This window comes from Thunnus albacares, chromosome 20 (assembly GCF_914725855.1).
Source record: "Thunnus albacares chromosome 20, fThuAlb1.1, whole genome shotgun sequence".
In the NCBI taxonomy this organism is placed as follows: Eukaryota; Metazoa; Chordata; class Actinopteri; order Scombriformes; family Scombridae; genus Thunnus; species Thunnus albacares.
Window position 1 is genome coordinate 12474985 of NC_058125.1, and position 27904 is coordinate 12502888.

General features: G+C 37.7%; 2 protein-coding genes across 2 annotated transcripts; both read right to left on the bottom strand.

Annotated features, from left to right (window-relative positions):
* Positions 1 to 2192: 2192 nt before the first annotated feature.
* On the bottom strand, positions 2193 to 15106 carry LOC122971007 (integrin alpha-M-like). The gene is made up of 30 exons (XM_044337430.1): positions 14983 to 15106; positions 13744 to 13846; positions 12582 to 12679; positions 12060 to 12130; positions 11786 to 11900; positions 11324 to 11448; positions 11061 to 11203; positions 10119 to 10269; positions 9461 to 9611; positions 9105 to 9178; positions 8713 to 8830; positions 8025 to 8161; positions 7773 to 7919; positions 7469 to 7684; positions 7219 to 7352; positions 6802 to 6944; positions 6550 to 6707; positions 6292 to 6417; positions 5427 to 5500; positions 4991 to 5132; positions 4783 to 4881; positions 4615 to 4694; positions 4426 to 4509; positions 4271 to 4340; positions 4063 to 4161; positions 3857 to 3937; positions 3599 to 3709; positions 3389 to 3502; positions 3193 to 3303; positions 2193 to 2949 (listed from the first exon to the last, which is right to left on the bottom strand). Exons 1-30 carry the CDS (start codon positions 15017 to 15019, stop codon positions 2857 to 2859), a joined length of 3405 nt encoding a protein of 1134 aa, XP_044193365.1. The 5' UTR covers positions 15020 to 15106; the 3' UTR covers positions 2193 to 2856.
* Positions 15107 to 15237: 131 nt separating this feature from the next.
* Positions 15238 to 27512, bottom strand: LOC122971725 (integrin alpha-M-like). The gene is given in 25 exon segments (XM_044338468.1): positions 15238 to 15357; positions 15464 to 15533; positions 15637 to 15720; positions 15825 to 15904; positions 15993 to 16079; positions 16160 to 16316; positions 16579 to 16652; positions 17438 to 17563; positions 17696 to 17847; positions 17947 to 18089; positions 18353 to 18486; positions 18603 to 18824; positions 18913 to 19059; positions 19164 to 19300; positions 19967 to 20087; positions 20324 to 20397; positions 20680 to 20830; positions 21274 to 21424; positions 22217 to 22359; positions 22480 to 22607; positions 22929 to 23043; positions 23207 to 23277; positions 23720 to 23817; positions 24025 to 24127; positions 27450 to 27512. Coding segments are annotated over 25 exon segments (2925 nt in total). The 5' UTR covers positions 27487 to 27512.
* Between the last annotated feature and the right edge of the window lie 392 nt (positions 27513 to 27904).

A 27904-nucleotide genomic window follows, 5' to 3' on the forward strand; every position in this document is an offset into this window, starting at 1 on the left:
CCATAGACTTACAAATATAGTTTTAGATTTCATGTAAGAACAATTAATATGTTAGTATGTGTGTATATCATAATATGTGTCGTTAGACCCCCCCCCCCCCCCCATAAAATCATAAAGATATTTGAGTGCACTAATTCTTACAGAACACTCCTCATAAGCCTCACTTATAGCCTCACACTTATATTCTGTAAATGCACTTACAGTAACTCAGGTCAAATAGAAGAAAAATGTTGAAGAAAATGTTGCATCATAAGGCCAAAGATATTTATATTTTTATAACAATAAAATATATTTTTGTGTAATATGATGAATTATTAGGGCCCGAGCACCGACCGGTGCGAAGCCCTATTGAAACTGAAGGAGTTATTATTATTCCTCCGAAACAAACGCATTTTTGAGGGCCTAAACATGCACGAAAACTCATGAAAATTTGCACAGATGTCAGGACTGGCGAAAATTTCGATATTTTATGGGTCTCGAAATAAAGCGGGACAAAATGGCTCGACAGCGCCACCTAGAAAGTCAAGAAAATTGAGCCCCTCGATACAGATTGTCGTAGGAGAACGAAATTCAGTATGCATATGTATCATGACCAGACGCACCAAAAAGTCTCAAGGACACATAGCCTAACTCCAACAGGAAGTCAGCCATTTTGTATCAAAGTTGAAATTTTGCACCGATTTTGTCATTTCCAGCCCGCATACTTTAACGAACTCCTCCTAGAGATTTGACCCCAGGACTTTCAAATTCGGTCCGTATCATCTACAGGCATAGGAGATTAAAAGTTGCTAAAACAATTCTCATTAGTCTTTCCTAGGGGGCGTGGCTGGGCGGCGAATTTCGATCCTTCGCCATGAAAAATGAAACGGCTATAACTCCGGCATACATGATCCTAAGAGAGCCAAACCTTTTGTGCTTCATAAGAGTCCCGCCCTGAACGGGTCCATGTGACAATACAGGATATGAGTCATAGCGCCACCTCCTGGCAACAGGAAGTTACATGTTTTACGCTCTGACGCCCTGTGGGCAGCACGGTGATCGAATCCAGCTGAAATTTACTGAGAATAGCCTCAAGACCTTGGAGATCTTATATTATGAAGTTGGTGACCCTTCGTTGAAAGGTGTTGCCATGGCGACGCGGCGAATTTCGATGTGACGCCATGAAATTTCAATGCCTTATAACTTGACTCCACGTGGTCTGATCTTTTCCAAATTTCATATGCTTGTTAAGAGTCCCAATCTGAACACATGTTCAGTCTCATATTTAGCGAAAGTCATAGCGCCACCTACTGGCAACATGAAGTAACACGTGTCGTACTTTGTCTAATTACTCCTAGGAAATTTGGCTGATGCACCTGAAATTAAGTCAGCTAATAAACGAGACTTTGGTGATGCTACATTTGGCAGCTCATGACCCAAAACTGAATGCTGTTACCATGGCGACACATCCTTCGCCATGAAATACAATACTGTTTTACAGGGAGAATGGATTGCTCTACAGTCACGAAACTTGACACACATGTCTGGAGAGACACCAGCTAAAAACCTATGTAGTTCCTCTTAATGGGCGTAACAAAATGGCTCCACAGCGCCCCCTTTAAAATTTCAAAATTGAAGCCCCGCCTTCCAGATTAACGTAGAGAGATGAAATTCACAGGGCACATGTATAATGTCAAGACGCACAAAAAAGTCTGTTGACGCCTTATTGTAAGTTGAACAGGAAGTCGGCCATCTTGAAAAACTGGTCAATTTTCGCCTTTTTTTGGCCATTTCGCATACCTTGTATTTTAACGCACTCCTCCTACAGATTTCATCGTAAGGACTTCAAAATCAGTGTGTGTCATCTAGTGTATGATCATGATGGTTTGGCCGTGGCGTGGCGTTGAGTTTTGATGTTTTGCCATGACAGAGGAAATTGATATAACTTGAGTGTACATGGTTGGATCTGCCTCAAACTTTACACAACAAGTCACTGACAAAAGCCCTTCGACTGAGCGTCACTTCGACATGCGCTGGGGTGCAAGGGCCCGATCATCGCTGCTTGCAGCTTTAATTCTAAAATATAATGTCTGTTTCAAAATCTTCCACTGAATCGTTTAAATGAAGGACAGCTTTTATGTTATTTATGCTCTACTCAATTATACTTCTGTTTTCTTCCTACATAAAAATGTCATGATGAGCTTTGTATAAGGTCAATTTTCAAAAAACTCGTTTTAATCACAAATGAAATAAACACTGATGAAGCATCAAATATGTCTTTTTACATACTTTCAGAACACAACATTGCACATTTTAAAAGCAGCTCACATTGTCAATAAAAGTAATATCAAATACATGTTTATCTCAAGCAAGTAAGATGCTTGCTCTTAAGTGTTCCACCTTGTATTTCAGCAGATTTACAGTGTATCACGTGATGAAAACCAGACTCCAGAGGATCATACTGTATTGAATTATTTTTCACTTAAAAAAATTTACAGATTAACACACATGGTTTGCAGGGATATCAGCACAAATATTTCATCGTAGACCAACAGTAAGCAATTCAGTTCAAAATGTGGATTACAAAATCAGTTTTGAAGCTCTAAAACTCTTGCCGCTCTATGTGTGCATCACAAGCTCTTTTTCAGGTTAATGAAATGAAAGTGGTTGCACAAATATATTTTCCATTCAAATGTCTATTCATGAAAATGGCAACATATTTATATATTTTCTATTTAGGACAAACTTATGGTACAACAACTAATGGTAAAGATGAACTAATCCAAGATAACAAAGCCAGTGTAGATGTTGGAACAGTTTTGGTGTTTTCTGGCTTGTATCAGCTTGTCTGTGGGACATCAACTGACTTCATGTTTGTTACTCTGGTGTGGGTTCGCCTCCCTCAACCCCCGGATCAGCTGTTTGTTCCTCATTAATCATCTCCTTGTATTTACTCTTGAAAAATCCAGCCTGAGAGTACAAAACAAAGGAAGTTATATAAAAACACTGCAATCCTGCATTAGAGATGCACAATAAAAACATAAAAAGAACCAAACCAAATGAGAGAACAGTGAAAATGTAAAGATGCCGCATTCAGGTATTGTCACTGGGTGTATTTTGTGATAAAGGGTGCCCAATACTAGACCTCAGGTTGTCTTATTGCCTCCATAACGCTGTGTAATAAACTGAAACAGTGCATGTAAAGTATCTCACCTTGTACAGGCCAGCAGTGAGTAAAGCCAGCAGAGCCAACCCTCCCAGAGATCCTCCAACAATCTCTTTGGTGAAGTCTGGTTCAGGATACACTTCTACCTCTGCCACAATCTGAGATGTGCAGTGACAGATTTTGGATCAGATCTCCATTCAAGCTCTTTTCAAACACAAATAAACAAATCCGATGTATAATTACCTTGTGAATGGGAGGATTGTTATTTGACCGCACTGAAAAGAAGATGTACTGGTTTCTGTCGTACTCCAGACTGGCCGTGCTGGTCAAGAGGAATTTGGCAGAATCAAGTCCAATCTGAGAGAGAAAAATGGGGGAGTCAGACATTTAATTTCATCTTTAGGATTGTTCATTTTCATTAATTATTATTATTTTTACACACACATTAGTTACCTGCTTTATCCATTCAGAACTAAGGTTGGCAGAGATCGTGTACTTTTTACTCTCCAGAGTTCCCATGAATCGATTGCACTTGAACAGTCTGCAACTGGCTACAGAGCAGTCCTGTGTGTGATTAAAAGGAGGCCTAAATTTATTGCTGGAAACAGGGAAAACATATGTGTAATGCACTAAAATACCATACATTTCTAAATCTATATATGATTAGATTAAATTCCACCATGTACAGATGGTAGAGCCTCTGACACTTACCACTGACTTATTTTTCTGTATCTGAGCAACAAAATTTGTGACGGTGGGTTTTTCATCTTTGTCTCTTTGGCAGTCTGGAATCTGAAATAGAGCTGATTCATGTCAGTTTAACGGAGAACAAATTCATCCACAAGGCTTTAGTTGCATAAAAACAGCTACATTTGAGACTTCTGGGGTCTCAGTAACAATGAGTTCCCACATATTACCTGCAAACTGCTCGAATCCACCCAGATGTCTTTATTACCGAGCTTTATCGGAACCCTGATCACCACAGTGAAATTCAGTGCTCTGATGTCATTCACAACCTAAGAGGGGAGAAAAGAAAAAGACCTACTGAGCATTAAAGTCAAGTCTGAATAAAGTTAATTAACCTTTTTAAAAAAAATGATATTATGATAGGATAAGATTTTTTACCTTAATTGATTGTTGGACTGGTTTCTGCAAATTACTCTTGCCATAAGTGAAATTGCTGTAGCTGAGGGAACTGAACAGAAACATTAAGCTTTACAATGTCACTTTAAATTATTTTAAAATCTTTTTAAACTTGCTAAATCACACAGAACACAAACCTTTCAATTGTCATTAAAATGCTGTACTTCACAGCAATCCCTCTCATTTTGTAAAGTTCACTTGACTTGGAGTGCTCGTTCCCACTAAGAGAGGTGAAATTAATTGTACACATGAGTAATAATAATAATTGTCACATACACACATGTGCAGTGATGTGCTCATAGGCTGGAAGATGAACACAACAGTACCTGGTGGCATTTGCAGTAATGAATAACTTCCTGTCAAGTTGACTGTTGGCTTCAATCCCATAGGACACAATGAAGAGCACCTAAAACGAAAAGAATGAGAGAGATCAGATTGTCTCCTCTCTCGGTTCAGCTGCAGTGAGATGAGATGCTTCTGTACACACTACAAACCTTAGCGTTACTCTTGAAAATAGGCTTGTCAATAGTGCAGTCTGTCTTTCCCTGAGATAAGCCAGCTCCACTGTCCAAGGAGTTGCACTCAATTCTTCCCTTTATTAAAAAATAAATTAATTAAACAAAAGCACACATAATCCATAATCACTGCATAACCTCAGAGAGCAGCTGACAAGAGTTGAATTGAAACAGACTTGATCCTAACCTGCAGGCCTGTAAACTTCCTGTAGGAGAGCCCGGGTGGGTACGTGAGAACAACATGGCTGTTGTAGGAGTTTTCCTCCCTGTTTTCCACTGACACAGTGACCTCCAGCAGTTCATCAATGCCTACTTTAACCTCTGAGGAACTGATAGAATAGAAGAAAATGGAAAAGTGAAGGTAGAAAAAAAAAAACATTGCACAAAGATGAAATTGTAACAAAGAGAGTCCGGGTGCATGTAACATTAGTCCAGCATATACAAAAAGAGTAACATGCCAAATGCTATGCTTACAGAGTAAAAAATTAAAAGAGCATGCTGACCAATTTGGGAGTGCAAAGAGAAAAGTTAAAAATGTCACCTGCCCACCAATAGTGAATCCACAGATAATACAGTAGATCCAAACACCTAAGTCAGGCTTCACATTTGAAAATCAGTCTCACCTGGTGAAGTTGAAATCCACTTTCAGGTTATCTATACAGTTGTTGTCATTGCCGCAGTTGATCTCAAAAGGTAACTGTTGAAGACAGTATTTAGTAAACCATTTTGTTCAGAAAGTGTAAGAGCAAATGGCCAAGACAGACATGACAAATGAATAGAATTACAATTGAACATTATTCAGAAAGCATGATGATGCCTGAGCATTTCATAGTACTGGAGAGCTCTTCACATAGTACCTAATGGTCAATTATGTGGTGATATCTGTCATGATGTGGCAACCATGTAATTAATCACAAAAAGTATTGTCAACATGTGACAAACATGAATCAGAAAGTCAAGTTGTTTTTCTTAACTTCACAACCCTTGAACTTTATTGTTAAATCTTCAGTTCAGTTGAAATTCTGACAGTCAGTGAAGACAATAGTGAATGAATAGTATGAATCTAACTGGTAAATTTTCCCCCTTGATGTGATTCTTCTGGGCAGATCTGAGCACAGTAATCGTACTCAGGTGTGGATCAAAATAACCATACCGAGACCATTTGAGGATATGGTCTCAGTCCAGTTCCAAACAAACTCTGGAGTGGTTTGTTTGTGGTGGGAACATAATGACGTAGCCGGACATTCTTCAGGAGTTTCTTCTGTGTTTATGTTCTTGCTCCCACCCCAGACACATGTAAGCAATGAGAGGAGTGAATGTTCTCTTGTGGCTTGTAGTGATGCTTTTTAGTTGGAAATTCATCAAAGCACACCAAGTTTACCAACTCATCCACTGATTCGGACCAGAGCAAATGAATATAGGTTTGAAAACACCCTCAGTATGAATAAAACTGACCAATAAACAAGGGTGTCTTTAAAGATTACTTACGGGATGAAAGGTTGTTGTCTGAGCCTGTTGGGCCAGACTTGGGCTGAGATTTTTGTCAGAAGCCAAACCGTCAAATGTGAATCGGAGCTCATTGTTAAGTGGATTCAGAGCATCTTCTGGACAGGCCTGTGAGAGGAGGGTACTATTATGAATATCAAGGTAGTGAAGGTTGGTTATATCAAAAATTATGTTTTTCACATTGAAGCTGTGTGGGTTGTAGTGGGTTTTCCTGATGTTATTAGGTTTTAAACAACTCACCTCAATGTGGAAACTCAAATCGAAGCATTGTTGCTCTAAGCCAAGAGTTATTGATCTGGTCTCCTCTCGTTGTTTCTCCCTGATGTAAGCTCTTTTGTTCGGGACCTTACGTGTGGCATCCAGTGTTAAAGTATAATTAATCGTTGCTGTAGCTGGAACTAGAGTTTCATTTAAAGGTTACTCATGTACACACATATCTAAATGGATGGACAGTGGGTCTGTGGTTTAGAGACAGTTAAGAGAATCAGTGACCTTTATCTACTGTAGAGCGTCCGGTCATGGTAAAGCAGATTGTAGCTGTGTTGTCCAGGGGTTTTGAGCAGTCTGAGTTTTGAGTTTGGATTTTGTTTGGGTTGAACGTCACCTCAGCTTCTACCATTACTATAGGCTTTGATCTGGATATGGACAGAGTAGGAAAATACATATGAAAATTGTAAAGCAGTATATCAAAATGACAACTAGTATATCTTATTTTAGCTGCCTGATACAATCCATTATTGGTGAACAGTTCTGTCCTAAATTGGTAACAAGACCCTTAGAACTGTGTTACTGTGAAAGGTAGAGACTTCATGATTATAAACCTTATGGTTGTATGATTACGTTGACACAAATGAACACAAATGGTAGAATTACATTTGGGATTAATAATGTGTGACAGGAGCATCTTACCTGAGTAAGACAACTGTTCCCTTTGAACCCACTGCTAAATCAGGCAGATTGTCGTTACTAAGGTCAAAAGACGACTGACTGATCGACATGCCAAAGAATTTCAGTCCTGGCTGGACTTCAGAGGAAGCGATTCTCTATGTAAATGAAAACATTTTAATCAATAAAAAATAAATTTTGTCTAAATTGTATATTAAACAAGAAGCCATATGTATCATTTAAATCCTCTTGTTGCTTCTTTGTTCTCGCTCACCTGTGAGTAAGTAGGACTAATCCTTCCTCCTCCTGTTTCACCGTGGAAGATGTAGATGCTACCTTGACCACCATTCTCCAAAGGTGCTCCAACTGCCAAATCATTGAGACCATCACTGTTAAGGTCAGGCAGCACAGCAAGAGAAGACCCAAACCTTCCTTGGTCAGATGCATCCCCTCTCAGTACTGATGGATTATCGAAGCGACACTCAACTTTCTGGTGGAAATAGGAAAAAAGGATGAGAGTCGATGTTTGAATTCTCATTGAAAAAATCCAATAGATTCTGGATAAAACTGTCATTTACCTCATTTGATAAGCTGCAAACATAAACTCGTCCCTCTCTATCACTGTCCATGTACATAGGGGCAGATATGAGGACTAGGTCAGTGTACATGTCACGATCCACATCCATGGCACAAACCACTGCACCAAAATATTCACCAATCTGAAACTGTGTAAGCAACAAAAAACAATTAGTAAAGTGAGGAAACAACAACCTTTAAGATTTAAGATTGAAAAAATAATTCTTTACATTGTCGTAATCATGAACACACACCTGCCAAGCAGCGGGGTCAATTTTTTGTTCAATGCTGTCTTCAAAAACTGAAATCACAACTCCTCTGTGTTGATATCTTGGAGCACCAACAATTGTAAGTGTGCCAAACCGTGTTTTGGCGACTGCCATGGAGTAACCTAGAATTAAAGAGTCAAGCTTATTAGCATACAAAGGTTTGACCAACTAAGGACAAACTGTATCTTTTACTGATTTTTTAAGTGTTAATTACATAATATCATCATTATCTTTGCTGGGAACAATCTTTAAAATTACACATTTCAGCAAGCTATTAATTACAAATAAGCATTATTTATTCTTTGTTTGATTTAACATTAAAAAACTTGCTTTGGGTCACCCCATACACACTTTTCCTTGCAGGATGCTTCTAGTTCAGAATATTCTTTGCTTTTCTTGTGTGCATTTAAATCTGGGGACCATGAGGAGCCTTCACTTTGGTCTTCCCTGAACACATTTTAAAATCATCACAATATCTATACAAGCTGCATCTTCAGGATTTGTTGATATCTTACTGGCTTCTGCACAACTTTGAATCATAGTTTTCACTCCTTAGTCCTCATTTGTTTTTTTTCCTGTTCCTTTCCCAAAATCTTGTGTTTTCAAAAGATGGGAGGAAGGATTACAGTACAGCAGTGTAAATACACTATTGTATGTACTGTAATATTCATACCCAGATAACTGTCAGGTTCCATATTTGAAGGAGGTGAGATCCCCTTCTGGCCTGTGCTTGTGTAATGCTGGTAGCCTCCCTTCCACTGGTTGGCACCAACAATACCCATCTGAATCCCCTGCAATTTAGACAGAAATGTATAGAAAATGTGTTTGGCACAAAACATAAGCCAAGGAAAAGGCTAAATGCATCATACATTCATCATCTGGACCTTTTATAGCTATATGCTTTTCAGCCACAAGGAGTGACACACAGACGTGTGTGTGTATGTGTGTGTGTGTGTGTGTGTGTGTGTGTGTGTGTGTGTGTGTGTGTGTGTGTGTGTGTGCATCTGTGGGTGTCTGTGTTTCTAAGAGTATACTGTCCAGTGACTGTCTGGTGTTTTTAATTACCCCAGGCACATAAGCTGCACTGAATCCCATTTGAGCCATTTCCATTTTCAGTGACTCTCCACCAGTTTGAGATCCTGTAACAGCAACATAAATGAGTTAGTATTCAGATTTGAAATTTGATTATAGCTCTGAGTTGTAATTCTTAAGTATTTGCCAAGATATTTATGTATTTTTTTGTTAAAACAGTAAGTCTATATTTTCTAATATTGCCCATGTCACTTCTAATGACTGACAGTTCAGTTTAAAATGGCACTTCGTAATAAATGACATAATAATTGTTTACTTTGGAACTATAACAATATCACAATGAAACACAAAAATGATGTGAAGCTGTCATGATAAGGTTACATATCTACCTTCAATAGAGAAGATTTTGTCCTGCAAATTCTGCCGTATTTTTTCAAGAGCGCCAAAGTTTGATACTTGAAACACGTGATTTGCTGAGGGTTTAGAGGCAATGGTGTCCAGTTCCTGTTTTGCCGTGTATGTTGTAAATGCACGCCCCACCTAGGGATGTTGAGAAAATCTGTTTGAGGTGTTGTACTGTACAACAAAATCGATTTGTATGCAAAAAGTAAAATATTGGCTCCATTTATATTACTGACTCTCAAATTAATCAACGTCTCTCAAGCATGCAGCATTAAATCAGGTGTTTTCAGTACTGCTAAAGGTTTGTTTGTCATTAATGCCTGTAAATTTTGGAGTGTAGAAAGTATATAACTATTTTGGATTATTATCATTTTTCAGAAACACAAAAGGCAATTTTCCAGCTATACCTGAAACTCCTCAATTATGGTTGAGAGTACAATTTTAATTTATATGATCTAAAAAAGAAAGATTGTGCCTTTAATGTGGACAAATAACATTTTGTGACATTTCATTCTTAAATCCCACAGAAAACAGAGTATAGGTAGCTGCTGTCACCTGAGCTGTATGTGATGTGTTAGTCAGATGTGCTTTAACTTTTTAACATGTTAACACAACACATATTCATACAGTATAAATGCAACTTACCCCAATAGCAAATCGAACAATCTTTTTCTTTTCAGCTGAATTTATTGCATTTGGCAAATCATTCCGGTCATTAGATTCTCCATCTGTAATAACTATTAAAATCTTCTTCGCATTTGACCTGGAGCCTTTGCTTGCCAAGAAGACATTGTTGCTGTCAAAAGAAAAATCCACTTTTAATACATGTTCTTGTGGTACATTTTTAATGAAAGAAAATTAAATGTCTTTATAGGTTAAGAAATCACTTGTCACTTACCTCAGTAGCATCAAGTCATGCAAATAGTTTTGGTTTTATTTGTACAAGCTTTGAGATGTCTCTCTGAGATTTCTGAGTAACATGGACATTGTTTCTGAAAACATGTTGCTGGTGAATTTTTAACTTTTTAGTGCTATGAGCACAGAAAACAAAATCCCATACACTCTCCATTGAGGCAGAAATATCAGATCCTAGGCAAATAAAACCCAAACTCTCATGGCTTAATACCACTAGTTGTGCCATTTAATTGCTGTCTTGTTGCCTCTCAACATTGCAGGCAAAAGAATCCCTCAGGTGTCCAAATGCCAATTTTATATTTCCCAGATTAACCAATAAATATAACAGTGAGTGGTGTGAGATGTACTTTAAGTACTGTAAGTACTGTACTTCTAAACGATTATTTTTCTGTATAATGTGTTGAGCTGATTTTAAATTACACCATTATATGTTGTGTTATAATTAAATTGGTAACAGTAGATTTTGGAGTCTATATTTATAGAAATGTTTTGAAAAAGTTTTGAAAGCCAGTTTAGATGTAATGATGCTGATTTGTATCAAACCTGGCATGACTGTTGAAAATCAATATGAACAACATATCATAACACGATAGGAAAACTCAGAAATCAAAGAAAAACACATTGTTAACTTCTGAGGATGGTGTCACACACTAGCATCATGAAGGCACTTACACAACGTGTTCGATGGCTTCAGCTGTGTAAGTCAGTCCACGTCTCTGTGTTATTCCATCAATTTGAGAATTCCAGTTATTAGTACCAAAAGTATTAAAGTAGTAATGGATGGTGGGATCTGTGGAGAACTGGGCAATGGCAAACTGGAAAAAAAGAAGAAAAAATGGAAATATGTATGGATATAAATGGAGATATGTATTCAACAGTCAAATAATCAAACAAGTTACATGGAGGGCTGAGGTATATTTTGAGTACAATCCTACCTTTGTATCCTGTCCCTGGAATGATCTGACCAGATTTTTCACAAAAGTCTTCATTCTATAAAAATCCTGTGAATCTACGCTGCCTGAGCCATCCAACAGAAATGCAATGTCTTGGGTTTGACACTCTGTCAAAAAGGAGAAATACATCTGAATAATTATGTACAGTTTCCTCTTGAGCACAGTGATTTAAAACATTTATGTCATCCTGTTGTGAACATTACACATTGCTATATTGTCTGTCTGCTTGTTCCAGTGCTCAGGCACACTGTTGTGCTGATCACTCCAGAAAAGCCACTTAGCAAAGTGTTGCAGTATAATACAAATAATCCAATGCTCAGATTTCTACCAATATGCATGTTGGGTTGTGTGTATGAAGTGATAAGTGTGTGCAGTGGTGCTCAAATATTACTAGACCTTTTTTATCACTACCTTTGAGATTGTAAAAAAACTCAACCTGTGTACCTTCAGAAGAAGAAGGCACAGAGTATTCAACATGATCATAACTGGATAACTGCAAGCATACACCACTATACAGCGTGATACTTTTGCAGTCCTTTGGGATGGTTGGACCACATGCCTGAAAAGAGACAAGGCCAAGTCCTGATTAATAGATGATTATTTTACTATTCTCTTTTCTGTTTTCAAGCTGAAAAAAAAATGGATTTACTGGTAAAGATACAAACCTCTGCATTTTTATTATCAATGACATGTAAATCTTTGCACTTTACCAACTTACCAGAGTATTTTGTGTGGTGGGATCACTTGTCATTGTCAAACCAAGGGACATGTTGACTGCAAATTCTGGCACTGCATAAAAACATCAGCCATCAGTTATGTTAAAATCATCAAGATACAACACAACTACATTCTCAGTGACCAAACCACAGCCACCACTGGTAAAATATTTCCCTATCTGATCTGATAACTATTACAACATTACCCAGTCAAGACTGAACAGCAGTGTCTCACAACTATGCATGTTTTATGCTTATATGACCAATTTCCAACAAGATGGAATACAATCTCCATCTTAACAAGTCATTTTGTCAATTATTGAGTCCTAAAATTTTTAAAAACAAAAGGAACTGTTATGGGAACAAATAGAATAACTTTATCTTATTCAATCAGTTGGCAAGTAAGCCAGTAAGGATAAAGAAAGATGCCTCAGTATCTGTCTTACAAATAACCTGAAACAATATTTATCAGATGACAAAAGCTAAAGAATCAATAAAGCATTTTGAAATGAGTAGTTGCTCACCTGGTACTGATACTTTCGTGCAGGATTCGGTGGAGCACTTAAATATTTGGCCTCTTTGACTTGATGAATATTGTGCAAGGGGGGCACTGACCAGCAAACTGAGGAAATAAAACCCAACAATCAGGTGAGAGCGCCTGTTCAGGGAGTACAGTGTAGCTAAATAAATCCCACATTTTTGCTATTAAGCAATGCTGCATGCTTATGACTTCATTACTGTGAAACTGGCATATGACAGAGATGCGGGCTGGAAAAAACACTATCATAGCAAATCTGAAGCAGCATGTGCAAATTTCCCTGCTCTTCCTCACCATCGGGCAGTCTAGGCACGATTATCAAACGGACCCAAAGGACTGTAACGTCACTTGACATGTTCAACTCACAAATTCAGCCGTCGTTCCTAAGAAAGATTGAGTGAATGTGTGCTAAACAGTCATCAGTGATTTCTCTATTGTGCCTGAATTAAACTGTAAGTGTTAACTTATGCATCACTACACATTATTGATAATTATGTTAATATCAGACTGGTTAAAAATAGCTTACAAATATATACCGTTCATTAATAGACTGTTTCAGTAGTTTTAGTGTTTTAAGATCTCTAGTTAAGAACTTATATTCTCTGTTCTGAATGTAATTTCAAGTAGATTGTCACAAATAGGTGATGTGACTAGCCAGTAAAGTAAATGTTCAATGTAAACGGCGCTTGTTGCACATTCCCTTTATGCTGCTCTCAGCGTCGATATACAACAGTGTGCTGTAAATCCCTAGTTGCGGTCGAGAGAGACTCCTTGTGGTCATTTGGAGTACTGCTTATACAACGGTGAAGCTGACTGCAGCAGAGTAAGCTATTATGGTAGCTATTTCCTTGATTATCCAGAACAGTTTGAACCCAATTATATATTTGTTGTTGCTTATGTTCCTTCAGATAACCACAACTTAAAAACTTGATGATTGGCTGTTTATCCATACTGGATACAGGACTCAGTGTACACATCTGCTTTTACTCATGTGGGACATGATTAAAGATCGTTGACTGAACTCCTGGATTGCCGCAGTTTTTCTGACAGAAGACTAAGGCCAGACCTGTGTATGCCAGCATTCAATCTAAATATATATTTCACACAGCAGATACAGTTACTGTAGACCCATGATCAACCACACTTACTCTGATTGTCTTTGTACCACCTGGTATCCAAAACCTGCAGCAGAGTTACTCAGGGACTTCCAAGCCACAGGATCAATATTGAAACAAAGTGCAGCTTGTAACACTGAGGAACAAAGAAGGAAGAACCACACAATTTATCTGATTTAAAGCCACCATGTGTAAGGTTATAGTATCTTTCAAATTATTCTCATGTTTTTATGTGCAGGAAAAGGAGACAGTCCTGGTGAAAATCTGCAGTCTGTGTTGCTTTCAGTCTATACAGTATATGAGGTGTAGTGTATGAAGTGTTGTCTTTTTCATACAACCACTGGCGGGTGCCAAAGTCAGATTGTTTTTTAAATTCTAAACATAGTGGATGTGAACAAATTACTCTACATGACAAATACTAAGACTTGAATGTAAAAATACAGTACACTACTTTACACAGTATCTATATTTGCCATCACAGGGGATATCCTGTCATGGAGTGATACTTTTGTTTAAATGCTGCAAAAATAAGATCTTACTTTTGACCTTTTGAGGTTTTCTAAGAACATGAGGTTTTCTAAGAATGGTCCAAGTTATATAAACTCTTTGACCACCTGACAAAATATGTACTCATGGCCAACAGCTTTAAAATGGTTAACTTCCCTTAATGGATCTGTTGAACCTCAGGCAGACACTTGCAGATTGATATGAATAGATTTTGTTAGCCATTATATTACAAAATGTTCCAAAATTGCATCATGTACTTTTAATGTCACAGTCTTTCAAAATAAAACAAAAAACCCAGTAAATGCATAAAACAATAATAATTATTTTATCATCATCAGTTTTATCCTCAGGTTCTGCTTTTTCTGCTGCTCTTAGATGATTGCGCAGTATCGGTGAAGCTATTTTTAAGACTGAGTTGGTCACATACTGAGGCAGGAAGTTTGACTCACAAAGGATGAACCATAGATGTAAAAATGATCATTTAAATTTTTTTTTCTAGATATTATGGAGAAATAGTGATTACAGTGATAGATAGTGATTACAATTATTGATCTATTATCCTTTGTGTTTTTTAAAATAAAACAAATGATAATTTATGATTATAAAAGTTATTATGATTGCAGTATGTTATAGAAACATAAATGCTGAAGATGTATATAAAATAAGATATTAAATGAAATGGCAGGATCCTATTTTCACTGCTGGCACAAAAACTCATAAAGGGACAATGAAAAACAAAATCAGGATGTACAAATTTTGTCTTACCTGACAAGAATAATGTGGTAGATATCATCCAGTCCATTGTGTTACTCCCATGAAAAATACTAAAAGTATGACTTATTCTCTGAGTTGTACAAATTAAACTATGGAAACTGTTTCTACTACTGAAGCTGTGAGGGAGGGAGACGTCGAAAGCAAAATGCAGAAACAATAAGATGACCGTTCAAAGCAAAGGCAATCAGTTAGAGGAACTTTTATGTAGGAGGGGTTACAGTATTGACAAACACTTTCTGTATCTTACTATATATATGTATATATATAGTATATATATATCGAATCCACCCAGATGTCTTTATTACCGAGCTTTACCGGCACCCTGATCACCACAGTGAAATTCAGTGCTCTGATGTCATTTATAACCTAAGAGGGGAGAAAAGAAAAAGACTAACTGAGCATTAAAGTCAAGTCTGAAAAAAGTTAATTAACCTTATTTAAAAGGATATTATGTTAGGATAAGATTTTTTACCTTAATTGATTGTTGGACTGGTTTTTGCAAATTACTCTTGCCATAAGTGAAATTGCTGTAGCTGAGGGAACTGAACAGAAACACTGAATGTTTCAAAGACATTAAGCTTTACAATGTCAGCTTAAATTATTTTAAAATCTTTTTAAACTTATTAAATCACATGGAACACAAACCTTTCAATTGTCATAAAAATGCTGTACTTCACATCAATCCCTTTCATTTTGTAAAGTTCACTTGACTTGGAGTGCTCGTTCCCACTAAGAGAGGTGAAATTATTGTACACATGAGTAATAATAATAATTGTCACATACACACATGTACAGTGATGTGCTTATAGGCTGGAAGATGAACACAACAGTACCTGGTGGCATTTGCAGTGATGAATAACTTCCTGTCAAGTTGACTGTTGCTTTCAATTCCATAGGACACAATGAAGAGCACCTAACACAAAACGAATGACAGAGATCAGATTGTCTCCTCTCTCGGTTCAGCTGCAGTGAGATGAGATGCTTCTGTACACACTACAAACCTTAGCGTTGCTCTTGAAAATAGGCTTGTCAATAGTGCAGTCTGTCTTTCCCTGAGATAAGCCAGCTCCACTGTCCAAGGAGTTGCACTTCCCTTTATTAAAAAACACACATAATCCACAATCACTGCATAACCTCAGAGAGCAGCTGACCAGAGTTGAATTGAAACAGACTTGATCCTAACCTGCAGGTCTGTAACCTTCCTGTAGGAGAGCCCAGGTGGGTACGTGAGAACAACATGGCTGTTGTAGGAGTTTTCCTCCCTGTTTTCCACTGACACAGTGACCTCCAGCAGTTCATCAATGCCTACTTTAACCTCTGAGAAACTAATAGATTAGGAGAAAATGGAAAAAGTGAAGGAATGAAAAAAAACACAAAGAGAGTCCAGGTGTATGTAACTTTAGCATGTAGAAAGAGTAACATGCCAAATGCTCTGTTGAAAGAGTAGAATTAAAAGAGCATGCTGATCAATTTGGGAGTGCAAAGAGAAAAGTTAAACATGTCACCTGCCCACCAATAGTAAATCCACAAATAAAACAGTAGATCCACACACCTAAGTCAGGCTTCACATTTGAAACTCAGCCTCACCTGGTGAAGTTGAAATCCACTTTCAGGTTATCTATACAGTTGTTGTCATTGCCGCAGTTGATGTCAAACTGTAACTGTGGAAGACAGTATGAAGTAAACCATGTTTGTTCAGAAAGTGTAAGAGCGAAGAGCCAAGACAGACATGACAAACAATTAGAGTTACAACTGAACATTATTCAGAAAGCTTGACGGACAATTCCTGAGCATTTCATAGTACTGGAGAGCTCTCCACATAGGACCTCAAGTATGTGGTGATATCTGTCATGACCTGGCAAACATGTAATTAATCACAAAAAGTATTGTCAACATTTGAAAAAACATGAATCAGAAAGTCAAGTTGTTTTTCTTAACTTCACAAACCCTGACCTTTATTGTTCAATCTTCAGTTCAGTTGAAATTCTGACAGTCAAATGTGAAAAGTATGAATTGAACTGGATCATTATCCCCCTTGGTGTGATTCTTCTGGGCAGGTCTGAACACAGTAATCATACTCAGGTGCAGACTAAAATAACCATACAGAGACCCTTTGAGGATATGGTCTCAGTCCAGTTCCAAACAAACTCTGGAGTGGTTTGTTTGTGGTGGGAACATGATGATGTAGCCGGACATTCTTCAGGAGTTTCTTCTGTGTTTATGTTCTTGCTCCCACCCCAGACACATGTAAGCAATGAGTGGAGTGAACGTTCTCTTGTGGCTTGTAGTGATGCTTTTTAGTTGGAAATTCAACCAACAGGAAAGCACACCAAGTTTACCAACTCATCCACTGATTTGGACCAGAGCAAATGAATATAGGTTTGAAAACACCCTCAGTATGAATAAAACCGACCAATAAACGAGGGTGTCTTTAAAGATTACTTACGGGATGAAAGGTTGTTGTCTGAGCCTGTTGGGCCAGACTTGGGCTGAGATTTTTGTCAGAAGGCAAACCATCAAAGGTGAATTGGAGCTCATTGTTAAGTGGATTCAGAGCATCTTCTGGACAGGCCTGTGAGAGGAGGGTACTATTATGAATATCAAGGTAGTGAAGGTTGGTTATATCAAAAATTATGTTTTTCACATTGAAGCTATGTGGGTTGTAGTGGGTTTTCCTGATGTTATTAGGTTTTAAAGAACTCACCTCAATGTGGAAGTTCACATCGAAGCATCGTTTCTCTAAGCCAAGAGTTATTGATCCGGTCTCCTCTCGTTGTTTCTCCCTGATGTAAGCTCGGTTGTTTGGGACCTTACGTGTGGCATCCAGCTTTAAAGTATAATTAATCGTTGCTGTAGCTGGAATTAGAGTTTCATTTAAAGGTTACTCATGTACACACATATCTAAATGGATGGACAGTGGGTCTGTGTTTAGAAACAGTGAAGAGAATCAGTGACCTTTATCTACTGTAGAGCGTCCGGTCATGGTAAAGCAGATTGTAGCTGTGTTGTCCAGTGGTTTTGAGCAGTCTGAGTTTTGAGTTTGGATTTTGTTTGGGTTGAACGTCACCGCAGCATCTACCATTACTATAGGCTTTGATCTGGATATGGACACAAAACATATGAAAATTGTAAAGCAGTATACAATTCAAGCAATGACAACCAGTATATCTTATTTTAGCTGCCTGATACAATCCGCTATTGGTGAACAGTTCTGTCCTAAATTAATAACAAGAGACTTAAAATTGTGTTACCGTGAAAGGTGGAGACTTCGTGGTTATAAACCTTATACATAAATTACATAAATGAACACAAATGGTAGAATTACACTTGAGAGTAATAATGTGTGACAGGAGCATCTTACCTGAGTAAGACAACTGTTCCCTTTGAACCCACTGCTAAATCAGGCAGATTGTCGTTACTAAGGTCAAAAGACGACTGACTGATCGACATACCAAAGAACTTCAGTCCTGGCTGGACTTCAGAGGAAGCAATTCTCTACATAAATGAAAACATTCTAATCAATAAAAAATAAATTTTGTCTAAATTGTATATTAAACAAGAAGCCATATGTATCATTTAGATCTTCTTGTTGCATCTTTGCTCTCGCTCACCTGTGAGTAAGTAGGATGAATTCTTCCTCCTCCTCCTCCTATTTCGCCGTGGAAGATGTAGATGCTACCTTGACCACCATTCTCCAAAGGTGCTCCAACTGCCAAATCATTGAGACCATCACTGTTAAGGTCAGGCAATACAGCGAGAGAAGACCCAAACCTTCCTTGGTCAGATGCATCCCCTCTCAGTACTAATGGATTATCGAAGCGACACTCAACTCTCTGGTGGAAATAGGAAAAAAGGATCAGAGTCGATGTTTGAATTCTCATTGAAAAAATCCAATAGATTCTGGATAAAACTGTCATTTACCACATTTGATAAGCTGCAAACATAAACTCGTCCCTCTCTATCACTGTCTATGTACATAGGGGCAGATATGAGGACTAGGTCAGTGTATGTGTCACGATCCACATCCATGGCACAAACCACTGCACCAAAATATTCACCAATCTGAAACTGTGTGAGCAACAAAAAACAATTAGTAAAGTGAGGAAACAACAACCTTTAATTTAAGATTAAAAATATTAATTCTTTACATTGTCTTAATTGTGAGCACACACCTGCCAAACAAAGGGATCAATTGTTTGGTCAAGACTGTTTTCAATAACTGAAATCACAACTCCTGTGTGTTGATATCTTGGAGCACCAACAATTGTCAGTGTGCCAAACCGCGTTTTGGTGACTGCCATGGAGTAACCTAGAATTAAAGAGTCAAGCTTATTAGTATACAAAGGCCGGGAACAATCTTTAAAATTACACATTTCAGCAAGCTATTAATTACAAATAAGCATTATTTAGTCTTTGTTTGATTTAACATTAAAAAACTTGCTTTGGGTCACCCCCTACACACTTTTCCTTGCAGGATGCAAGTTCAGAATATTCTTTGCTTTTCTTGTGTGCATTTAAATCTGGAGACCATGAAGAGCCTTCACTTTGGTCTTCCCTGAAGACATTTTAAAAACCATCACAATATCTATACAAGCTGCACCTCCAGGATTTGTTGATATCTTACTGGCTTCTGCACAACTTTGAATCATATAAGATCCATCAACATGATCAGTACTGGGTGTGGTATTTGGTTTTTGATTTTCCCTTTGATGGAACTTTGGTGATTGATGTATTTTCTTTATTTAGAAGACATTAAAGTATAGGATCATCTTTTGCAAAAAAAATCAAAAACAAAAAAACTGTCCTTTTTGGCATTACATGCGATATCAAATATGTTGCTGTAAAGTTTTCACTCCTTATTCCTCATTTGCTTTTTTATGTCCCTTTTCCAAACTCTTGTGTTTTCAAAAGATGGGAGGAAGGATTACAGTACAGCAGTGTAAATACACCATTGCATGTACTGTAATATTCATACCCAGATAACTGTCAGGTTCCATATTTGAAGGCTCATAGGAGATCCCCTTCTGGCCTGTTCTTGTGTAATGCTGGTAGCCTCCCTTCCACTGGTTGGCACCAACAATACCCATCTGAATCCCCTGCAATTTAGACAGAAATGTATAGAAAATGTGTTTGGCAAAAAACATCAGCCAAGGAAAAGGCTAAATGCATCATACATTCATCATCTGGACCTTATATAGCTATATGCTTTTCAGCCACAAGGAGTGACACACAGACGTGTGTGTGTGTGTGTGTGTGTGTGTGTGAGTGTGTGTGTGTGTGTGTGTGTTTCTAAGACTATACTGTCCAGTGACTGTCTGGTGTTTTTAATTACCTCAAGCACATAAGCTGCACTGAATCCTTCTTGAGCCATTTCCATTTTCAGTGACTCTCCACCGGTTTGAGATCCTGTAACAGCAACATAAATGAGTTAGTATACAGATTTGAAATTTGATTATAGCTCTGAGTTGTAATTATAAAGTATTTGCCAAGATATTTATGTATTTTTTTGTTAAAACCGTAAGTCTGTATATTTTCTAATATTGCCCATGTCACTTCTAATGACTGGCAGTTCAGTTTAAAATGACACTTCGTAATAAATGACATAATAATTGTTTACTTTGGAACTATAACAATATCACAATAAAACACAAATGATGTGAAGCTGTCATGATAAGGTTACATATGTACCTTCGATAGAGAAGATTTTGTCCTGCAGATTCTGCCGTAATTGTTCAAGAGCGTCAAAGTTTGATACTTGAAACACATGATTTGCTGAGGGTTTAGATGCAATGGTGTCCAGTTCCTGTCTTGCTTTGGGGTCTATGAATGCATCCCCCACCTAGGGATGTTGAGAAAACATGTTTGAGGTGTTGTACTGTACAACAAAATCGATTTGTATGCACAAAAGTAAAATATTGGCTCAATTTATATTACTGACTCTCAAACTGATCATCATGTCTTTAGTATGCAAGCATGCAGCATTAAATCATTTGTTTTTTCAGTGCTGATAAAGGTTTGTTTATCGATAATGCCTATACATTTTGGAGTGTGGAAAGTATAAACTATTTTCAGAAACACAAAAGGCAATTTTCTAGGTATACCTGAAACTCCTCAATTATGGTTAAGTGTACAATGTGTACAATAAGAGTTCTTAAATTCCACAGAAAACAGAGTATAGGTAGCTGCTGTCACCTGAGCTGTATGTGATGTGTTAGTCAGATGTGCTTTAACTTTTTAACATGTTAACACAACACATATTTATACAGTAGAAATGCAACTTACCCCAATAGCAAATCGAACAATCTTTTTCTTTTCAGCTGAATTTACCGCATTTTGCAAATCATCCCGGTCATTAGATGCTCCATCTGTAATGACCATTAAAATCTTCTTCACATCTGACCTGGAGCCTTTGCTTGCCGAGAAGACATTGTTGCTGTCAAAAGAAAAATCTACTTTTAATACATGTTCTTGTGGTACATTTTTAATGAAAGAAAATTAAATGTCTCTATAGGTTAAGAAATAAAAGGTTGTCACTTACCTCAGTAGCATCAAGCCATGCAAATAGTTTTGGTTTTATTTGTACAAGCTTTGAGGTGTCTCTCTGAGATTTCTGAGTAACATGGACATTGTTTCTGAAAACATGTTGCTGGTGAATTTTTAACTTTTTAGTGCTATGAACACAGAAAACAAAATCCCATACACTCTCCATTGAGGCAGAAATATCAGATCCCAGGCAAATAAAACCAAAACTCTCATGGCTTAATACCACTAGTTGTGCCATTTAATTGCTGTCTTGTTGCCTCTCAACAGTGTGCAGGCAAAAGAATCCCTCAGGTGTCCAAACCCCAATTTAATATTTCCCAGATTAACCAATAAATATAATAGTGAGTGGTGTGAGATGTACTTTAAGTACTGTAAGTACTGTACTTCTAAATGATTATTTTTCTGTATAATGTGTTGAGCTGATTTTAAATTTCTCTATTATATGTTGTGTTATAATTGGTATAATTGGTAACAGTAGATTTTGAAGTATTTATTTATAGAAATGCTTTGAAAAAGTTTTGAAAGTTTGCCAGTTTAGATGTAACGCTGTTGATTTGTATCAAACTGGGCATGACTGTTGAAAATCAATATGAACAACGATAGGAAAACTCTAAAATCAAAGAAAAACACATTGGTAACTTATGAGGATGGTGTCACACATTAGCATCATGAAGGCACTTACACAACGTGTTCGATGGCTTTAGCTGTGTAAGTCGCTCCAGCTAACTGTCTTATTCCATCAATTTGAGATTTCCAGTTATTAGTATCAAAAGTGTCAAAGTAGTAATGGACTTTGGGATTTGTGGAGAACTGGGCAATGGCAAACTGGAAAAAAAGGAGAAAAAATGGAAATATGTATGGATATAAATGGAGATGTGTATTCAACAGTCAAATAATCAAACAAGTTGCATGGAGGGCTGAGGTATATTTTGAGTACAATCCTACCTTTGTATCCTGTCCCTGAAATGATCCGACCAGATTTTTCACAAAAGTTGTCATTGTATCAAAATCCTCTGCAACTACGCTGCCTGAGCCATCCAACAGGAATGCAATGTCTGCTTGGGTTCGACATTCTGTCAAAAAGGAGAAGTACATCTGAATAATTATATACAGTTTCCTCTTAAGCACAGTGATTTAAAACATTCTGTTGTGAACATTACACATTGCTATATTGTCTGTCTGCTTGTTCCAGTGCTCAGGCATACTGTTGTGCTGATCACTCCAGAAAAGCCTCTTGGCAATGTGAAGCAGTATAATACAAATAATCCAATGCTCAGATTTCTACCAATATGCATGTTGGGTTGTGTGTATGAAGTGATAAGTGTGTGCAGTGGTGCTCAAATATTACTAGACCTTTTTTATCACTACCTTTGAGATTGTAAAAAAAACTCAACCTGTGTACCTTCAGAAGAAGAAGTATTCAACATGATCATAACTGGATAACTGCAAGCATACACCACTATACAGCGTGATACTTTTGCAGTCCTTTGGGATGGTTGGACCACATGCCTGAAAAGAGACAAGACCAAGTCCTGATTAATAGATGATTATTTTGCTGTTTCTTAAACAATACATGTTCAAGCTGAAAAAAAAATGGATTTACTGGTAAAGATACAAACCTCTGCATTTTTATTATCAATGACATGTAAATCTTTGCACTTCACAAACTTACCAGAGTGTTTTTTGTGGTGGGATCACTTGTCATTGTCAAACCAAGGGACATGTTCACTGCAAATTCTGGCACTGCATAAAAACATCAGCCATCGGCTATGTTAAAATCATCAAGATACAACACAACTACATTCTCAGTGACCAAACCACAGCCACCACTGGTAAAATATTTCCCTATCTGATCTGATAACATTACCCAGTCAAGACTGTACAGCAGTGTCTCACAACTATGCATATTTTATGCTTATATAACCAATTTACAACAAAATGGAATACAATCTCCATCTTAACAAGTCATTTTGTCAATTATTGAGTCCTAAAATTTTTAAAAACAAAAGGAACTGTTATGGGAACAAGTAGAATAACTTTACTTCATTCAATCAGTTGGCAAGTAAGCCAGTAAGGATAAAGAAAGATGCCTCAGTATCTGTCTTACAAATCCCCTGAAACAATATCTATCAGATGACAAAAGCTAAAGAATCAATAAAGCATTTTGAAATGAGTATTTGCTCACCTGGTACTGATACTTCCCTGCAGGATTCAGTGGAGCACTTAAATATTTTCCCTCTCTGACTTGATGAATATTGTGCAAGGGGGGCACTGACCAGCAAACTGAGGAAATAAAACCCAAAAATCAGGTGAGTACAGTGTAGCTCAATAAATCCCACATTTTATCTGTTAAGAAATGCTGCATGCTTATGACCTCATTACTGTGAAACTGGCATATGACAGCGATGCGAGCTGGAAAAAACCCTATCATAGCAGATGTGAAGCAGCAGATATGGTTACTGTAAACCCATGTTCCACCACACTACTTACTCTGATTGTCTTTGCACCACCTGGTATCCAAAACCTGCAGCAGAGTGACTCAAGGACTTCCAAGCCACAGGATCGATATTGAAACAAAGTGCAGCTTGTAACACTGAGGATTAAGGAAGGAAGAACCACACAATTTATCTGATTTAAAGCCACCATGTGTACAGTTATAATATCTTTCAAATTATTCTCATGTTTTTACTTGCAGAAAAAGGAGACAGTCCTTGTGAAAATCTGTACAGTCTGTGTTACTTTCAGTCTATACAGTCTATGAGGTGTAGTGTGTGAGTTGTTGTCTTTTTTACTACCACTAGAGGGTGCAAAAGTCAGAAATTTTTGGATGGACTGCAACAGTGGGGCTTGAATAGCCCTACACATGCAGTGAGTGAGTGACTGAGTGAGTGATGGAATTGCACCATTGGTCAACCGGCCTAGTGTTGGAGTTTCCCCATTGGCTGTTGCTTTTTCAAAATGAATTGGCGCAACAGCTTTCTATTACATCATTAGAGGTAATTTACAGCTTCCACTGAAGAAGGGTCTATCTCATGGATGTATAAAAAGAGCTGGATAGGCACCGCTGCTCAGTTCCTTGTCTCAGCCAATTTTTCCCTGTGGCCACTTGCAGTAGTGCAGTGAAAAATCCCTCTGCAGCCCAAGAAGCATTTTCCCAATAGACCACCATTGTAAAAGAGATGTCTGTAAAACTGTTGACAGGACACCTTGAACTGCAAAGAAGGTCAATTATGACTCTTTCTATTATGAACTTTTGATCCATGGAGGTTTTATATTTGTAAAACTTTCCTCATGGCAAGAAAAGCAATTTAAATATTTGTGACATCATCACAATGTAAAGTCTATGGGCCAAGCGGGAACTCGTGGGCAGGGTCAGTGGGGGATCCAGCTCTTATAATACATCCATGGTTTATCTGCAGTCTTGCTGACCTACACAACACACCCACTTCACTACGTGACATGCCCCCCTGATCTCTAAGCCATCAGATCTCAATGCATCCTCAATGCGTCTTGGGTGAGTTCACACCTGTGCTTAGAGCTGTCCACTTGTGATCAGATCACCCAAGACACATGTTAATGCCAGGTGCAAACATGGCCTAACCCTAAACATCTCACTCTTCATGCCCAAACCTAACCAAGTGGGTGTGTCATGTAGTAAAGTGGGTGTGTTGTGATGATACCGCCAGTCTGTAGATAGACCTACTTGTTCCACTCACGCCCACGCACAGGAGTAGTATTACATTTTTAAAAGATCTGTATTGAATTTCAGAATAACATATAGAGTACATAAAGTGCAACCAGTGCCAAAGTGCAAAACATCCATAAGGTGCATAGAGTTCAGTGCTGTCAGTTCATAAATCCAAAATGATCCAGGGGAAGCGCTGAGATTTATCCAGACTCCTCCTCCTCCTGAGGTCAGCAAGTATCTGTTTAATTACTGTGATGCTTTCGATTACAGTTTATTGTATCACAGTACAAAATTGTTTTTACAAATTGTTACAATACATATAATTATCTGTATCAGCTCTGTATGTCTGGATGGCAGTTTATCTTCCATAATACAATACACGGCAGCTTTATACCATAAATCAAAATGTACACCATGTGTCTTTCAGTTTATATGCCCCCCCTCCCCCAACAAGCCGCCCCGCTCCCGCCCCTTCCCCTCCTCCGTCTGTGTTTTACTGGAATAATGACATTTCTGCAGCGTGACGCGGAGCGACTGCTTCCTGCTCTGAGCCCCTAGCTGCGGCATGAAATACAGAAAAGTCGGCTGAACTTTTGCTGTATGTGTCAGTCATAACAGACACATAACAGCGTCTCCTCCTCTACCGCCAGTGTGATCGACTCTCTTGCTGACGGTGGAGCTGAGTAGCCGGCAGGAGAGACGCCCAGCAGAGACGCCCTTTTAGATTTTATAATTGAATTAATTGAACTAATACCAGGACGCACACTTTTTATTTCTCTGACGTTTTCACACCACAAACGATGAACAACAGCATTAAAATACCATTTGAACCCAATGCTGCCAAAAATTTCTTTTATAATTTCCACCACAGCCTCCAGATGAATATATAATATCCAGGAATTCACATTACGGACACTACCACTGATTATCCCTGTAACAAACTGGCCACAATTTTGCACACCCATACACCAGCCATATACTAGGTTTTGACCTAGTCTTGTTAAATTCTAAACATAGTGACTCAATTACTATACATGATAAATACTAAGACTTGAATATAAAGACACAGTGCACTACTTCACACGGCATCTATATTTGCCTTATCAAGGGTTATCCTGTCGTTGAGTGATATATTTGTTTAAATGTTGCAAAAACAAGGTCTTTCTTTTCACCTTTTTTTCTAAGATGGTCAAAGTTGTATAAACTCTTTGACCATCTGACAAGATATATACTCATGGCCAACAGCTTTAAAATGGTTAACTTCCTTTAATGGATCTGTTGAACCTCAGGCAGACACTTGCAGATGCATATGAATTAATTTTGGTAGCCATTAAATTTCAAAATGTTCTAAAATGACATCATGTTATACTTTTAATGTCACATTCTTTCAAAAATAAAACAAAAAACCCAGTAAATGCATAAAAAAATAATAATAATTTTATCATCACCCTCAAGTTCTGCTTTTTCTACTGTGGCTTTTATGGATTCAGGAAGACAATTACAGAAAATACTATATTGTAGATTTTATTTGTTAGTGTTAACCTGTTCATAGTTACCTATCATTTAGTTCATGTCATCCAGTTCTTTTGTGTTTTTACACAGTCTCGATCATACTGCAATATATATATAGCATATATATGTATTATATATATCACCAAGGGGTTTGCAGGAAGTTTGTTACTGCCCTCCTACATGGCAACTTGTCACATTAGATACAGTGTACTATAAAAACTGTTGAAAATTTGCATCAGCTTCCTTCTGGTGAATGAGATAGATAAGTAGGATGTGTTGTGTTGGTGTCTGATATGTTTCACAAGTTGTATACATTCAGCAAATGCTATCATGTTAACTTTCGAGAGCTGAGTAATGTCTGTTGCAGTATTAACAATTCAATTTGAATTCAAACATAATAATTTAGGATGTCTGTCTTTATGTGTCAGCCCTCTGAAAAACACCACCTTCAGTCCGCCTTGCAAGCCTGCACAGGATGAGTAGGATATATATAAGAAATTAATGGATTTGATAAGAAATGTGTGGGGGGGGGGAGGAACTAGTATAAGTTTTAGGTGTAATTAGTGCCATATGAAGCACTTTGTCTGAGCTCCTGAACCATGAGAAATAAAAGTTGTGCAGTTTTATCCCCCCCCCCCCACGCACACACACACATACACACACACACACACACACACACACACACGCACACACACACACACACATTTTGTCTCACCTGAGAAGACTAATGTTGTAGATATTTTCCAGTCCATTGTGTTACTCCCATGAAAAGCACTAAAAGTATGACTTGGAGGGAGATGTCGAAAGTACAATGCAGAAACAATAAGGTGTGTTCAAAGCCAAGGTAACCAAAACTTTGGGGGTAGGAGGGGTTACAATGTCAACAAACACTTTCTGTTGTATGTGAGCACATTGTATATACACATATACATACATACATATATATATATATATATTATACACATACTAGATTAAACCCAGAATGATGTTTTGGGTACTGATGCTCATTCTGATGTAAGTCTGATGAATAATGATTAAAATGATAAATAGCAAAAAAAACTTTACCACAAACCACAGCTCTTGTTGGCAGGCATGGCACTACATTTCACTACATTTGTCACTGAGAAAAAACAAGAGGATGTCAGATACCAGTGTGAGGAAGTTTTATTC